This window comes from Gossypium hirsutum, chromosome D10 (assembly GCF_007990345.1).
Source record: "Gossypium hirsutum isolate 1008001.06 chromosome D10, Gossypium_hirsutum_v2.1, whole genome shotgun sequence".
In the NCBI taxonomy this organism is placed as follows: domain Eukaryota; kingdom Viridiplantae; phylum Streptophyta; class Magnoliopsida; order Malvales; family Malvaceae; genus Gossypium; species Gossypium hirsutum.
Window position 1 is genome coordinate 14,018,436 of NC_053446.1, and position 17,069 is coordinate 14,035,504.

Sequence of the window (17,069 nt, forward strand, 5' to 3'; positions counted from 1 at the left end):
GGATGGTTCCACCTAATTACATAAATTTTTAGCATACTTTTATTTTTAAAAATCTACATAATAATTGTAAAATGTAATATAAAATTTACCTCGTTATGAGTGGGAATGTATATGGGTGGTTCAGTCGAGGACGTAGAAATGGAAAGCGAAACCGTGCCCATGACTGCAGTAGTGACAGGCAACCTCCGATTTTGGCTCTCCTCGGTCGCGTCGCCCCGCACATCTCCCGATATAATGTAGCCAAGACGGCAGACCCCCAACTTAATTCACCGACTGCTCTAAAATCAACGAGTTTCAGCAGCCATCTTAGATGTACGTGGCTCCGTGACGTGTCGGGCATCAGATAACCTCCAATTATTTGAAGAACGTATGCCCGAGTATATCGAATTCTTTCAATTTCGGTTGAATCTTCATTCGGATTAGGGAATGTGTCATGTAACCAGCCCATCTCGACCTTACCTCCCTCCATTTTATCCAGAATTGCGCCCAAAAGCTCGTAGCACACCGCCTCCCAATTGCTAGCTTGGGCAGACTCGGTAATTAGGTGCCTGTCCACCGGCAATCCCAATTGCAGATGGACATCTTCTAGAGTGATAGTGCACTCTCCACATGGAAGATGGAATGTGTGCGTCTCAGGTCTCCACCTCTCGATGAACGCACTAATCAGTTTCAGGTACAACTTGCATCCCCGGCCTACCATCGCCACGTGCCAAAAACCCGCTTCCCGCAGGTAGTTCTCTACCAACGGTGATGGAGGAGCATGCATATTCCGGATATTGCATTCCAATACCCGATCTACCTCCTTTAATAACAAATAACAAATTAATAATTATCTAAAAATGCATAAATAAAAAATTCTTAAATAATATTTAAAAATTAAATTTAACACTTACCATTTTCATTTGTTCCACCGATATGTGATGCTTATCAAGACGAGTCAATGATGCGGCCATTGATGAAATCGGACAAATTTTTACGATTTATAAAAATTTAAAAAAAATTTAAAATTATTTTAAAAAAGGAAATTGAAATCAAATGTGGATTTGAGAGAATTTTGGAAGGAAATTAAGAGAATTTTGGAAAGAAATTGAGAGGAAATTGAAATTAAATATGGATATAAGAGAATTTTGGAAGGAAATTGAGAGAATTTTGGAAAGAAATTGAGAGGAATTGAGAGGAAATATGAGAGAGGATTTGTTTGTGAAAAAATAAAAAGGGGTGGAGGGTATTTATAGTTTTTTTTTTACCGTTGGGGGGGCAACGGTCAAATTTTTGACCGTTGGGTACTGTTCACGCGCAGGAGGAAATCACGTCCACGTAAGCGCGAGATGCTTACGTGGAAGGAAATCGCGTCCTTGAGGGAGTGATTTCCTTCCACGTAAGCATCTCGTGCTTACATGGACGCGATTTCCTGACGCGTACCCTGACATCGCGCTAACGTGGATGCAATTTTGCGGAAAATGGTCCATTCCGGTAAATAATGAAATAGAGGGCCCATTTCGATAATTTTTTACAAAAATAGGCCTTTATTGGTAAATTGCCCGATTTAAACCACACTGATTTAATTTTATTCAAAATGATTACTACTCTAATTGTTACTGCTCATATATTTCCATAATCATTTTTTATATTGTATATTTAGGAAGAAAACAAAAGGTCAAAAAGGTTTAATTTTATTATTATTAAATTAACTAGATATTAATGAATAATATTATATACGGTAATTTAAATAATATTATTACACTAATAATCTAAGTAGTGTATATATAAAACTTTTTCCTAAGACTTACATTAAACGTAGAGCTGGACATACTGTAATTAACCCCAACCGTAAGCTTGATTTTAACAACTATTGACTTCAAAATAAATGGTATAGAGTGGTCTAGGAATTACAACAAAAAATACAGCAAAACTACACTCTTTGAAGCTACCTTTAGTTACAGCAAATTAAGGATTAGCAACATAGAGGGACGAGGTTGGAGGATTTTTATTTTATTTTAATATAAATTTTGAATTTTTTATTATATTCTTTTGAAAATATTTATGTATTTTTATATTTTTTTAGTTTGAGAGTCAATTTTTTAAAATTATGACTAAATCAATATAATATGTAAAAATTTATAGCTAAACTTATTATTATACAAATTATTTTAATTATCACGTTAACTTACCATTTGTAATTTTAACTAGAGTAATCAAAATAATCAAATTATATAATATAAATACTTAAATTACAAATTTTATGACTAAAATAAACAAAATTTATAGTTTAGTAACTAGTTTATCCTACTAAAAACAACTTATAAATTCCCATAATTTAAAAACAAAGCATATTAAAAACCTGGCCCATATTTTTCAATAAAAATAATTTATCCACTTGTCAACATAATAGGTTGACACCTATGTTTCCTATTTTGTTTCAATTCTTTACCATATATTTCCTATTTTGTTTCAATATCTTACCATATATGTATGTATATATGGTAAATGCAGTAAATGTAAGTTATAAATGTGGTGATTCATTTTTATTAAATTTATTTATTTTTAAAATTTTATATTCTTATATATTTTTTAGAATTATTAATTTTTGACTTATTGATTTATTTAGCCCTCAAACTTTACAAAAAAAATTATTTTAACCTTCCACTTAATTTTCCGTCTCTTTTAATCATTAAACTTACATTATTTGTCAAATTGTTCAAAATGAATGAAAAGATTAATCTCTATTAACTTTACTAACGTAGCATCCACATGAAAGTTATTATGCCTTAAATTTTCACATCAGTTTTCATGTCATTATTTTTTATGTCAATTCTAACTTCGACATTTAATGAACATTAAAATTTTCAATGAAAAACTAATTTCATCGATAGTGTTCGTTTAAATATTTATTAATCTAACATAAATTATGTTATTAATTTTCACGTCAATTATCATGTAATCATTTTTTACGTAAATTATGAGCTTAATACTTAATAAAATTAGATAAAAAATTAATTTCGAAGATTTAATTGATGGATAATGTTGGACTAAAACTATAAGAGCGGTTTTTGTTAATTATTTTTTAATTATTTTACAATGATTAAATTCGAATAAAAATTATATATAACTTTTTTTCCCTAAAATTTCCTTTAAAATCCCGTACCAACTCTCGTCTCTCTTAAGTCATAAAAGTCCTCTAACATATCCCGCCGCCTAAGTATTCTTTGAAGATTTCTAGGAGATTTATCTACTCTCTACCTTGCTTGATTTACAGCGGCACAGCACCACTAAGCAACCCCTATTTGAAACCCTGCTAGTGTGTTAAAACCCCATGGATACCAACTTCTCTTTTATTCAAGAAGATACGAACTTTGGTTTCAATCCACCACAACACCATGACCAAAGCTCCCAAACAAATATCGCGAGCGATCAAAGAAAGGAAACCCCTTTTTTCAACATTGGTTGCGATGGAAATGAATTCAAAGCTGATTGCTTGAAGCAAGAAAAAGGTGTAGCAAATGAGACAAAGAGTGAAGACGATAAGAGTACGTTTTGGACGGTTTGTCCATACTGCTATCACATGTACGAATACGAAAAGAAGTATGAAGATTGCTGCTTGGTTTGTCAAACTTGTAGAAAGGGGTTTCATGGACTGGCGGTGGCAGCACCACCGGAACATGTACTGATGAACGGGGAAGTCAGAGAGTATTATTGGGGCTATGGGTTTTTTCCATTAGGTTACTCTGGGGATGTTTTCTTGCGTGACAAGAAACAGATTGGGGAGGGAGATAATGGGAAAAAGCCCGTTGTTGTGGAAATCTCTGATGATAGTGACGATGAGAAGAAGGGAATGGATGTGAAAGATGTGGGTGGTAACGTGAAAGCTGAAAATTTGAGCAATGGTGAAGGAAAGGTTGTAATGAAGAGAGTGAAATCCGTGCTAAAGAATCCAAAGAAAGTGATGGGGAGAGGGGTAAAGGTGGACATAGGGAAGATGAAGGTTGTGGAAATGAATGAAGTTGCAGATATCGATTGTGGAAGTGGAGGAACAAGGCTTGGAAGTGATAAGAATGGCGGTTCTGATGAATATGATGATGATGAGCTTTATGAGATAAGGTTTTATGGAGATGATGATGATGAATGGTTTGACGGATAATTGCAGATCCTAATCAATGGGGGAAAGGGTATAGATAGTTTCTTTGGGTGCTGATTAAAGGATTCATGTCTTTCCTATCTGCTGCTAAATTAAAAATAGAGTAATGTTATACTAGTCTAGAAAGAGATTGCTTAGTAAACAGATTTCACAGCAAAACAGCTTCTTCTTCTTTTTTAATGGAATGTGTTTTTTAATCTTATAGTTGAAGAACATAAGGTATGGTTGTTGAAATGACAATGCTTGTTATTGTATGGTACTAGTAATGGGAACTTTGTTATGGTTGTTGGTTATGTGCTTGAATCTCAGGTTTAACTATTTGTTCTTGAAGGAATTGATTTATCATTTCTTGTATTGCATGTTAGAAGGAAGGAATTGATATATCTGTTTGCAGTTTTTGTATTTCATGTTTGATTATCTGTTTGTATTAGTTGTATTGCATGTTAGAAGGGACTTGGTTGAGAATTTTATTGATAGTATTTCTCAACTTTTGCAATTCCAGTTTTCTGATAAGTTTAGCATCTAGGGAATGAATATGTGGTCTCCTAGCTAGTCTGGTTGCCTCTCATACTATAGATCAAGAAGTAAACTAATTTTTTTTGTTAAAAATCTATCCATAAATTAATTTTTATAGTTCAGCATAAAATACACGTAGCATGTCACATAGCTGTTAGGTTATTCCATTAACAGCCTGTTTTTAACTATAGAAATGACTAATTTATTCGTTTTTTAAGTAAATAAAAAAATATAATCTAACTTTTAGTATAAAGATTTAAAGTTACATTTACTATTTTTTTTAGGTGAAGGTTGATGGGGACTTTAACATGAAGTGCTAGAGTCTCCTCGCATCACTCCTAGGAATAAGGAAACTATATATATTAGGAATAACATGTAGTGCTGGGGTATCCTCGCACCACTGTATGTGTTAGGATTATGGTATGACAAAATCTTGAAGGATTAATTTGCAAATATCAAAAAAGATCAAAACCCTTTGTGGTGTGAGTGTATTTGAGTTTCAGTCATTAACTCAACATGAATGTTCATGTCTGTCAGGAGAAGGTTTTCAAGTGAATAGTAATGAAGCTTTTTAATACAAGTCTTAATATCTTTTGATTTCAGGTTTGTCATGTTGATCTCTAGTTTTCATTTCTTTTGAGGAAGGTGCAGCCCCAGCACCGGTCAGCTTTATCAACTATTTTGATTTCATTTAAATTTCGATTTGTTGTATTTAATAGATAGCTGAGGCCCATGGGCCACACGATGCTTGGGCTTGAAATTGCAACTGCTCTGATTTTAAAACTTAATTAGCATCCGCATTTGATCGAATTGAGTGAAAATTTTTTAATTTAGTTAAGTTGATAACTCTTATTTTATCATCCTAATTTAATTTAATCTTTTTTCAAATCAAGTGGAGTAAAATAAAATTGAAGTCAAATCGAGTAAAATTAAAAAGTTAAATATATCAAATTAAAATCTAATTACAGTATAATTAATTTTATGCAAAACACATAAATTTAAAATCATATATTTAAAAACTCTTTCAAAGTAAAAATTAAATCTATCATTAACTAATTTATTTAAATCCCAAAATTATCTTTTTTTTTATTTTTTAAAGCTTTTCTATATGTTCTTTAAAACTTATTTTAGAAAAATTATAATTTTTAAAAATTATAAAGTAACTTAAATTACTTATTCAAATTAGTTCAAGATTTACTCAGAATTCAATTTTTCTTTTAAATCCCTAACATGTCTGCCAGCAAAGTTTACAGTTTAGACTTAGACAAGGACATCACATCAATAGGGTTAGACCAGCCCCCTTGCTCACTGCTACCATTCCTATGAACCGTAAACCCTATGTTAATGGTAGTCGCTGAAAAATTGTAAGAGTCCCCATCCCTCTCCAGCCATGATTGGAAAAAGCAACAGCAGTATCCGATGAAATCCAACATTCAGCTCCCACCACTAATAATCAGAGAATTCTTCACTCCGGCAAGAGTCCCTTGGTATTTGCTTTCGTAAATGCTGAAAAAGGGACAACTCTCCCTTGATGAATCAGCTGCTGAGGAATCCATTATATTGAATGAATTTTAAAATATTTGTATTTTCATAGCTTGTCTCATCATTTATATAAGATATTATACACACACAAGCATATATCAACCATTGCCAGTGAACACAGTAAATACATACTTGCAGGATATGCATAGAAGAACAAACCAACAAAATCTTTTATCTTTATGCTTTTAACTAGTTTTTGATATTGACATATCTTTGTACTCTTTTAAGTTCCTAAATATGAACTAGAGAAAATATCCAACTCTGCATTTCTTCCATTTTCATGTGTCAAGCAAAACTCACTGGAATTAAATCCTCCTATATTAACCGTCCTCTGAGCCAAGGACCTGCTGTTTAAGTTCTTCGATTTTAGTACCCAACTCCTCCCTGCTTTTCTGTGAAATGCATGTAAATAAGGAATTAGTACTTGCTCTAAGGCAGTGATTATCAAGAACCTCCACTGTTAAAAGCTGGCAGTTACCTTGAATAACAGATATCGAGAACTAAACCAGACTGTGTAGCCAAGACCCACAACTTCCATCAATTTAGGGAACTGAATGTTACGATTAGAATCGTCAATCAAAAGGAATACAAAATGTTTTATTCAACGTCAAAGAAACTCAGAATTCAGATTTAACACGCACCAATGGAATTGAATCAATAGCACCAACAAGAGATGAGGCTAGCCACAATGCAAACAAGGCACCAGTTCCATATAATATGATTGAATATCCATCTCCAGAGTCAAGCTGCAAGTAATTACCAATCGAATCATCAGAATCGATCAAAAACCAATAGAAATGATAAGTACTGTAGAAGATGCAAACTATAAATCCTAAATTCTCAAAGTACTATGAATTGTATGGAGCAACTCTACAACACTCTGTTTCAAATCATTCTCTTCTTACACCAACCATAGAAACCAGGACAAAGAGACAGACAAGCAAGAGAAATCATCAGCCAAAACCACAAGGAAAGAGATCAACAAGAACTAAAAAGTTGGACAGACTATAGATATTACAAGACAGCTAAAACAAAGTAATAAATCAACAAAGAAACTGAATTTGAACAAATTTTGTTGCTCAGGTAACCGCTCAGATCGACATGGTTGTCGATGTTTCATTAAATTTTCATAAATTCTAATATAATCATCACAGCAACAAAACCACAGATTCACATACAATAAAATGTATCATAAGACAACTAAAGAAACGTAATAAATCAACAAGGAAATTGAATTTGAACAAATTTTGTTGCTCAGGTAACCACTCAGATCGACATAGTTGTCGATGTTTCATAAATTTTCATAAATTCTAATATAATCATCACAGCAACAAAACTGCAGATTCACATACAATAAGATTAATTGTAAGACGACTAAAACAATGTGATAAATCAACAAAGAGATAGAATTTGAACAAATTTTGTTGCTCAGGTAACCGCTCAGACCGACATAGTTGCCGATGATTCACAAAATTTTCATAAATTTTAATATAATCATCACAGCAACAAATATGCAAATTCATCAAAGTAGTTTAATACATAATGAACAAAATCTAAGGGCAAAGAATATTAAAAGGGAGGTTCTAACCTTCTCAATCAAAGGCTAGGATGAAACACCAACCATATGAATATATATAAAATAAACCCTAAAATGGAGAGAGAGAGAAAAAGAAGCAAGAAAATAGAGTCCCTAGGTTGCTCAGGTAACCGCTCAGGATCGACATAATGGTCGAAAGTTTCATCAAGCATTCAACAAATGCCTTCCACTGAGTCCAAAACTTCATCATTGCAACCCAATTTGATAACAAGCATAAATATCCAACAAAAGTTCATTTGAGTAACATAAATAATCAAGTAAAAGAACGTAGAATGTTTCTCCTCCTTTTTTTTGGCAATTCATTCTAATCCCAGAAACACATTTTCCAAAAAAATTGAACAAGTAATTGATGCAATTTGGCACATTTTAACAACAAATTCGATATACAAAATCAAACAAAAAGCAAATGCTCTGTCCCTATACGCATCATCTCAGTGAAACCCAAGAAATCAACCATCAGTTTCCTTACTTATATTAAAAATCAACTTTTGTCCTATGAGAAGCTCCTATGATGCATGTATAAACAGTGTAAATAATTAAGCAGAGGGCAAACCTTGATATTAAGTTTCTCCAAAAAATCGAACATCTGCGAGTCCTCATCGGCAGCTGACTCTACTTTAGGTTCTCCAAGTGGCAGCTTTTCATTGAAGACATTATTATTCCCAACCGCCGGAACTTCTTCCACTGTCACCACGCGGTCACGATCTTCACCGAAATATCGGTTTGGACCGGTGGAGGAGGCTTCTTCCGAAGTTGTCGCTTTAGGCAACAGATTACTAAAACGCAAAACCCCTACAAACAAACAAAAAAAGATCATTCAACTCTTCTAATATGAAGTGTTATTACTTGCAAAGATTGAGACTACAAATAATAGTAAAAAAAAAGACAATGAAATAAAAAAGAGGGGCTAGGATTTAGGGGAATTCGTACGGGAACGGAGGTGGCGGGCGGTGGAGACAGAAAGCTGCGGAGGGGGAAGACAGGGAGCTGAGGCGGAGAAGCGGATGGGTGGAAGAGTGGAAATGGAATGGGTGAGGCTGGTAGTCAGCGGCTCCATGCTTTTTGAGTGAAGAGGTAAATGACCGTCTTAGAACTGGCTGTGTGTATTTAACAAGGGCGTCTTCTCTAGGGTTCTTTTTTTTTTCTTTTGGCTTAATTCAAAAATTACCCCCTACATTATACCCGTTTTCACAGATAGGTACTTAAACTTTCTTTTAGCAATTTGGGTACTCAAATTATTGTGCCGTTGCCCATTTAACCCCAGACCTAAACACCGTTAGTCCAAAAAAACAGTCCAATCAGAAGCTTCCACGTCACCATGTACCTGTATTTTTTAATTTTTACATAAAATTTTAAAAACTGGAAAAAATAAAAAATAATTAATTAAATTTATTACAATAATAATTTTTTTTAAAAAACTATGAACTCTTCCCCAAATCCATCTTCTTCCCAGTAACCTTTCCCATTTGTTTGCTTTCAGTAATCAAAACCAAACTTCTTTTTTTAGATTTCATCATCTTAATCTTTCATTATCTTCTTCAGAAGCAAAATTTTCTTGGGATTTCAGTTTGTTTTCAGGCCGAAATCACTTTGTTTTTATTTTGAATCGATTTGGCAACCCTAGAAACCCTAAAAGGCCGAATCCGATTTGAAAGACGAAACCCCAAAACAAAACAATACTGTCAACTTGTTTTTATATTTGTTAAAGCATCAGCTGTTCGTACTTGGCTTTGGGTTCTTCAACGGATTGGAAAAGCTTGATTATTTCTTGGAGCTTAGGGGGGAGTTCTTCTATAGGCTGGAGTTGGGTGGAGCTAGATGAAGATGATTGAAGTGGAGGTGGGGATTTAGTAGGGATATTTTGGAAAGAGATGGATATTTTAAAGGGTTTAGAAGGCGAAAGGAATATGATGCCATTTTGAAAACAACTAAACCCTAATTGAATCGTTGGGAAAAAGAGATGCATTTGGTAGATGAACACAGATTGGACTAAATTTTTTGGACCAACGGCGTTAAGGTGGGGTTAAATGGGTACTGAGTACCCAAATAGATAAAAAAAAGTTTAAGTACGAATTTGAGAAAACGGGTATAATTTAAGGGGTAATTTTTAATTAAGCCTTTTTTCTGTATATGGCTGTAAACCACCGATCGAATTTGAACCAGTTATCATTATTAGGATAATGATAATATAATGGGTAACCTAAATTTATGCATGTTTGTTTCGCCAAAAATAATTTATGAAAAATATTTTTTATATTTTCATGTGTTCATTTAATAGGAAATAATTGGTAAAAAGATTTTTCTAGTCCCTTTCAATTTTGAATTTGAGCAAATTGGTCCTTCTTAAAAAAAGACTGAAGCAATTTAATCATTGTCAATTTTTTAAAATGAGCATCTAAGGACAATTAATTGGGAGTTAATGTCTTCCGTTAATTGTACATAATTTTGATTGGTATAATAATGAATTTAGCATTTAATATTTACATTTTTTTATTTTGGCCTTAATTCTAAAATTTTCAACAAATTCAACCTCAACATTTACACATTAACACAAATGTTGCTAGATAAATTTGTTAAATTAGAACCAAATTGACCATGTGTGTAAACTTTGAGACTAAATTTGATAGATAGCAACAGATGGACAAGTTGCTAAAATGTTTAGAACTAGATCTAATAATTAAACAAATAAACAACTAGAAAGAATGAAAATAAAATAATTTTGAAAAGAAATAGATTGAAATAAGAGGAGATAGATTTTGGCCCATGTCTGATCGATTTTGGGAAGGAGAAAAGTCAAATCTTGTTCTTGTTATAAGTTAATTTCTATTAACCATTAATAGTTTTCAAATGGTTGTTAAGTTAGTTGTCTTTAATTTCTGTTTAAGTTGTAAGGGGTAAAACGTTGCGCTTTGAGTCTAGAGTCCTTTAATGAAACAATGTGTTTTGACCTTAGGCCCGTTAATGAAACGGCTCGTTTTGGCATATGGCCTAACAGTTTTCCAGATTGTAAATTGGTCGTTGTTCCCTCCTTTATCATGAATGGAGGGTCTGGTTGGTTATGCATTAAGAAGAATTCAGTTACTCATCTCTCTCTCTCTCTCTGATTCTATCTTCTTCCTCCTCTAGTCTTTCTGCCTACATTTTTGGATCATCACAGGGGTATCAGAGCCTCTACGTTCCTCATGGCCAACAAAGGAGTAACCACCAGGTTGTAGAAGGAAATGACTCAACTACAGCAGGAAATGTCCCAACTTCGAGTGGAATTGATGTCAAGTTGGATACGAGATTCAGGGAATTCTAAGATAGATTTAAAAGTGATATGTGTTTAGAGTTGTACTCTATTTTGGAGCAGTTCTTGAGGCAACCACAAGCCACTGGAGTTGCGAATACGGCTCAGGATAAGGGTAAGGGTATTTTAGGGGGATCCCCTCATGGGTTTCCTCCTAAGGAGCCTCTAGTACTATCACCACAGTCAAATATAGGTTAGTTTTCTCGTGCCAGTAGTTTGGAGCCGAATACCAAGCAGACCAAGTTTGATTGTCCTCGTTTTGATGGCAAGGATTTCAGAGACTGGTGGTTAAAGTTGGAGCAGTTTTTTGAAGCCAAGGGTGTAGAGGATCATGCTACGGTTCGGATGGTCATGTTACATCTAGAGGGGAAGGCCTTAGACTGGCATCATTTCTTTGCCCAAAGGCAGAGGGGATTGTATTAGCTAACTTGGGAAGCTTATGCAAGTGTCACGAGTCGCAGTTCAAAGCCCGTGACCATCGCACCAAATGCATCCAATGGATATCTATTGTTTAGATGGGGATCATTTGGCCCACAAGAATTGGCCTGATTCGGTAAGCTGTTGGAGAAGCCTATCAGATTGAAGCCTAGGTGGCCCAATGATGAAGATATGGTAACATAAGGATATCTTGGTAAATATGAGAACTAATCTTAGAAGATTGATAGGAATCATATCTTGTAAAGATTAAATTAGATTTGATATTTTGTAATTTTGTAAATCCCTAAAATCAAGGAATAGGCTAATCTCGTCCGTCGATGTAACTTGATCTTAACCATCGGTTTTGGAGGAGCTCAACTACAAATAGAAAGCCTCCCCCTCATTTGTAAATCACTTCATTCATCCATTGTTTCATTATTCTTTGAGAGTAATAGAATATTGAGATCATTTACTCAAACACCTCTCATGCGTTCTTTTTTGTGCCTTTCTATTGTTCTTTTATGGCTTCTTTTGGCATAATTAATTATGCTATACAAATTGTTGCCTTGGAGGAATTCTAAAGGAATCATCATTTGTGGTGTTTAGGCTGACTTAGGCGAGTTTGGAACGAACAGATCACCTAAGGCTGCACGGATCATGAGACGAAATATCTAGCTCCATGACACAAGAGGATTGAATGAAAGGTTTGTTCTTATATTTACTAGGACCCTATGGAAGAATTGGTGTCTCTTAAGCAACTAGGGACTATGGAGCAATTTCATTATCAATACCTTAGGTTGTTTAAGCCACAAAATTTGGTTGATGGCTATTTAATAGCTAAACAGGTTGAGAATATATTAGGGGCACTCATAAGAAGCACATAACTCATGGTGGAGGGGTAGGGTACCACAAGGCTTTGTTTCTTAGTCTACAAGGTGGTAGTGTGGGGTATCCTAAGCAATCTTACCAAGGGGCCAAGTCACCTGGTTCCATGAATGGATTCAATATAATAGAAGGATCTCTTATTGAGTGCTAGTTCCAAATTGCCTACTAAGTCCCTCTCACAAGCAAAGATGGAAGAAAGAAGAAAAAATGGCCTTTGTTTTTTGTGTGCCTCTAAGTACACTTCTAGGCACAAATGTACCAACTTAAAAAAGTGAGATAAGAAATATAACTCTTTTTTCCTAAGAAACTTAAAAAGGAGGAAATAAAATATTAAGTGAATTTGACCAGCTTTATAAGAGTTGTGCATGAACCAAATTTACAAGAAATCAAATTAACTTGGGCCTAAAAATAAATTTCCTCATTGGGCCATTAACAAATTAGGCTAAAAAAACAAAACAACTAAGTGTTCAAATGATCTAAATGAGCTTCAAATGGTTAATCTTCAAGGGAGTGTGCATTTGGGTTGCTCACTAACTCTTCCAAGTTTAAAAATATCTTCTAATTAGGTTCAACTTCTAGGCTTCCATCCGTGGAACCAAGTCTGCCTCAAAATGGAATCTTGAATGTTTAAGCCCTCAAAACCATGTCCTTAAAGGCCTCTTGTCATGCACTTTTAGACCAATACATTCAATTGGGCTCTAATCTATTTAGATTTAGAGCTAGTAATTGGGTATTGAAGAAAGCTAAGTGCATCACGTTCATGTGCTCGAAATTGGGTCTTAATGCTCACATAAAAAAACGTTATTATGCCAATCAAAATCATGTACAATTGATGGAAAACATTAGCAACATGATTAATTGTCATTACTTGCTCACTTTTGAAATTGACAACAATTAAATTGCTCTACTTTTTTTAGAGTGACCAATTTGCTCAATTTTGAAAATGAAAGGGACTAGAAAGATCATTTTCTAAAATAAATTGGTTATCGAATAATGACTTATAAGTAAATGAAAAGTAAACCCTATTTTTTGAAATTTGTCTTACCCTTTTTGAAAAGTGTAAATCATTTTTGGGAATAAAATCTCCTTTCTGAGTAACATGATTTTTATATAAGATTTAACTTGGATCAAACTTATATTATTGTATTAATAATAATATTTTAAACCTTATGTGTTAGCCTGATGGCCAAAGTGTTCATCGCCCCAAGTGTGGCTTAAGTTCGAGTCGTGCTAGTCGTGTCCCTGTTAGTGGGGATGAGTATTTGGTCGAGTCGAGTCAAATCGAGTAAAATTTTTTTGAGTTAGTCGAGTTGATGAATCCTATTTTAGGAACCGAACTCAATTTGAAAAATTTTCAAATCGAATCAAATCGAGTCAAGTCGGGTCGAGTTAATGAATCATACTATTTATACTCAATGTTGTGTTTACATGGACCGATTATTTAACTAGTAGACAAAGTACAAGATTATTTAACTACATAAACAATATAATGGTTTTGTCTTTTAACTTAATAGGTAAACATTTATCAAAACAATGTAGTTTTACCATTTAATATTCAGATTTTCAAATAATTTGAATTGTGTAATTCATATTTGAGTTAAATTGAAAAACTTGATTTTTTATTCGAGTTGATCTGAATAACTCAATTAACTCAAACAACTCAAACTATTTAATTCAAATTTTGAATTTTTTATCGTGTTTTTAAATCGAATGAGATTTTGCTCACCCATACTTGTTAGGGCTTTACCCTATTGTAATTCACCAAAATAATAATATTTTTTATTTTCATATTTAAAAATACTAAAATAATGACATAAAATATTATTAATTTTCAATATTATTAAACATACATATTTATATTTATATTTATATTTATATTTATATTTATATTTATATTTATATTTATATTAATAAATCATTTAATATTACACTTTATTTTAGTAATAAATTTTAACATTAATAATATTTTTAAAATTTAAATTATATTCTTAATGTTGAAATTATTTTCTATTAATATTTTAATAATATATTTTATAATTTATAAATACTTCACAATAAATATTTTATAGTATAAAATATGAATTTTTTTATGGAAAAAATATGGATATTTTAACAATATACAAATGATCATTTGTTTAATCTTGCTTATCGTTTTCAACTCCAATGTATCATTATTCACTCCCATATATGTAATATATGTAACTTCAAATTAAGTTTTAATTAGGCATGGTTAATTATTAAGTTTATATAAGATTTTTTAAGCAAGTTTATATAAGATATTAATTATTATAAGATTTTACATTATTATAAAATAAATTTTGGTTGCCAAAAGAAAATGCTTTTACATATTTTAAAAAAACGCTTTCGAGAAAATTTACCAAATAATGAAAAATATCTTACGTAAAATCATCCAAATATTAGAAAATATTTGGTTTTTCAGAAAATCAACTTATTTTTCAAAAAATATTTTCTAGAAGTTGTTTTGAATGAAACAAACATAGCTTAATATGGTTTCATGCTTCGCATTGGGTTAATTATTATTTGTGTCAAATTATAGAGTAAAAATTTAAAAGGTAAAATATACTCTAAATTTCTGTACACTTCGTACATTTGAAAATTAATCTTCACACTTTTATTTTTAAGATATTAGTTAGTCTACTTTTCAAATTTAAAATTTTGGGTTCAGTTGTTACCATTGTTAAAATTCTTCTATTAAATTTATTGGCGTGACATTTTAAAATTAAAAAAAAAACTATTCATTTGGTAATGATGTAACAAAAAAATAACATTGAAAAAGTTCGTTTTTTCCTTAAAAACTTCAATTCGAATTCGTAATGAGAAAATAATTTTTTATTGGAATAGTGCTCTCAAGAAAAAATGGTATCAGCATTGTAATTAAAAAAAGTTAATAATATTAACTATTTAGACTAACTAATGAAATTATAAAAATAAAGAGATCAAATTATGTCAAACTTAATGTACATGGATTAAATCCAAATTTCATCATAATATAAGAGTCAAAACTGAAATTTAATGATTGTCTTATATTTTTTAAATAAAGAAAACAAAACAAACCCAAAAGATGTGATATATGCACGAATAGAGTGAAATTTATCATTAATCGAAACTATTAATTTTTAAGTTTGAAAATTATATATAACTGTGAAACATTTCAATCGAAAATTTAACGATATTAACTATTTGGACTAACTATTAACATTATAAAAATATAAATCAAATTTTATTAGAAATCAAAATATATAGATTAAATTTCAAATTTAAACATGATAGAAGAATTAAAATTCAAATTAAACATTTTACAAAGAAAAAAAAAGAAGAGAATTTGACATACGCCTAATTTGATATTTTGATCACTACTCGTTAAATCGTTAATGAAATGTTGACATAACTTTTTTTATTGGTATAATAAAAAGTTAAATTTTCAATACTTACATTTTCTATTAATCTGATTTTAATTTTAAAAAATAAATAAATTTACGTTAACAATCACCTTAGTCTTAATTCTAAAAACTTCCAAAATAAACATATAAAAGAAAAAAAGAAGAATAGAAAACTACTAAAAATTTCAAAAAGAATTTATAAACCCTTTAAAGATTTTATTATTATTATTATCGAAGAAAAAGACAAACCTCCCCCCTCCAAAGATTTTTTGGGGTCAGCTTAAACCTTGGGAACTCCATCTTCCACTATTTTTTCACATTAATATTTCAATAAAGCAGGCTCAAATGAAAATTTAATCCTTAAATTTCGGTTTGATTACAATTTTGAAACTAAAATCATATAGAATATTTAAAACCATAATTACAGTTTGACTGTTTTTTACTAAATTTGGACTTTGTAAAAGAAAAACAATATTCTCTTGTTTAATTCTTGATTTTTAGATTTTTCTTACAATAATTATAATATATCTTCTAGATTCATTTATACATTTATAAAGTGAATTAAATAATTAGATTAATATCATAATCATCCATAAAACTATTTAAAAATATTTTAAGTTAAGTTATTAAATTGATAAATCATTCAAAGTTGTTAAAAAAAAAGTTAATACACAAATCATCAGTATACCTAATATTTTTCTCTGTATTTTTTTATTAGTTTAATTACTTATAATTGAGTGATTACAATATATCATATAATTGATTAAATTTAAGTTGTTTCTTTTATAAATAAAAGATTATAAATTTTAATAAACTATTTTCCTAAAATTAAAAGTATTATATTTAAGGAATATTTCACTTACTCTAATATAAAATTACACTTTTTTTATTTATGAAATATTCTCATAACTTTATCTTTTTATATGATGATATCTAATAATAATAATAATAATAATAATAATAATAATAATAACAACAAATTAGATTGAAGTAGTCAATTTGTTCTTCTATTAGGACTATTTCTTTAAATATAGATTTTTTTTCATTCTTTTCATTTGACTTAAAATCAAACTGAGCAATACATGGGTTGAATCAGCTTTTCGATTTTCTCAGTTTCTTTGCTCATCCCTACATATAGGTATCTAAACTTTTTTTTTTGGCCAAGATTGGTATAATTCCGTTGCATTTTTTAGTCCAACTTAAAAAAATTCTCTTAACTATTAAATTTATTTTTTATTTAATTAAAAATGATGTCTTACAATATTATTGGTTAAGAGAATTTTTTTA

At 31.2% G+C, this 17,069-nt stretch overlaps 2 protein-coding genes and 4 non-coding genes across 6 annotated transcripts; 1 reads left to right on the top strand and 5 right to left on the bottom strand.

The window, feature by feature from the left end:
- Nucleotides 1–3,313: 3,313 nt before the first annotated feature.
- On the top strand, nt 3,314–4,138 carry LOC107915338 (uncharacterized). The gene has a single exon (XM_016844501.1). It carries the CDS (start codon nt 3,314–3,316, stop codon nt 4,136–4,138), a length of 825 nt encoding a protein of 274 aa, XP_016699990.1.
- A 2,203-nt stretch (nt 4,139–6,341) lies between these two features.
- On the bottom strand, nt 6,342–8,913 carry LOC107914359 (protein CURVATURE THYLAKOID 1D, chloroplastic). The gene is made up of 5 exons (XM_016843259.2): nt 8,721–8,913; nt 8,344–8,582; nt 6,835–6,939; nt 6,672–6,743; nt 6,342–6,585 (listed from the first exon to the last, which is right to left on the bottom strand). The coding sequence occupies exons 1-5, from the start codon at nt 8,845–8,847 to the stop codon at nt 6,514–6,516; spliced, it is 615 nt and encodes a 204-aa protein (XP_016698748.1). The 5' UTR covers nt 8,848–8,913; the 3' UTR covers nt 6,342–6,513.
- Nucleotides 7,269–7,350, bottom strand: LOC121222947 (small nucleolar RNA snoR128). The gene has a single exon (XR_005920317.1). It is a non-coding gene; the product is annotated as a small nucleolar RNA snoR128 (small nucleolar RNA).
- On the bottom strand, nt 7,444–7,524 carry LOC121222949 (small nucleolar RNA snoR128). Its single transcript, XR_005920319.1, has one exon. It is a non-coding gene; the product is annotated as a small nucleolar RNA snoR128 (small nucleolar RNA).
- LOC121222948 (small nucleolar RNA snoR128) lies at nt 7,618–7,699 on the bottom strand. The gene has a single exon (XR_005920318.1). It is a non-coding gene; the product is annotated as a small nucleolar RNA snoR128 (small nucleolar RNA).
- Nucleotides 7,889–7,985, bottom strand: LOC121222945 (small nucleolar RNA snoR128). The gene has a single exon (XR_005920315.1). It is a non-coding gene; the product is annotated as a small nucleolar RNA snoR128 (small nucleolar RNA).
- Nucleotides 8,914–17,069: the final 8,156 nt, after the last annotated feature.

What these genes read in the sequence shown, in the direction of transcription:
- LOC107915338 (XM_016844501.1), top strand. Translation starts at nt 3,314, where the DNA reads ATGGATACCAACTTCTCTTTTATTCAAGAAGATACGAACTTTGGTTTC.
- LOC107914359 (XM_016843259.2), bottom strand. Translation starts at nt 8,847, where the DNA reads ATGGAGCCGCTGACTACCAGCCTCACCCATTCCATTTCCACTCTTCCA. An exon ending in CGCCCGCCACCTCCGTTCCC is followed by an intron (nt 8,583 to 8,720) that starts GTACGAATTCCC and finishes GTTTGTTTGTAG; the next exon opens with GGGTTTTGCGTTTTAGTAAT. An exon ending in CTCGATATCTGTTATTCAAG is followed by an intron (nt 6,586 to 6,671) that starts GTAACTGCCAGC and finishes TGCATTTCACAG; the next exon opens with AAAAGCAGGGAGGAGTTGGG.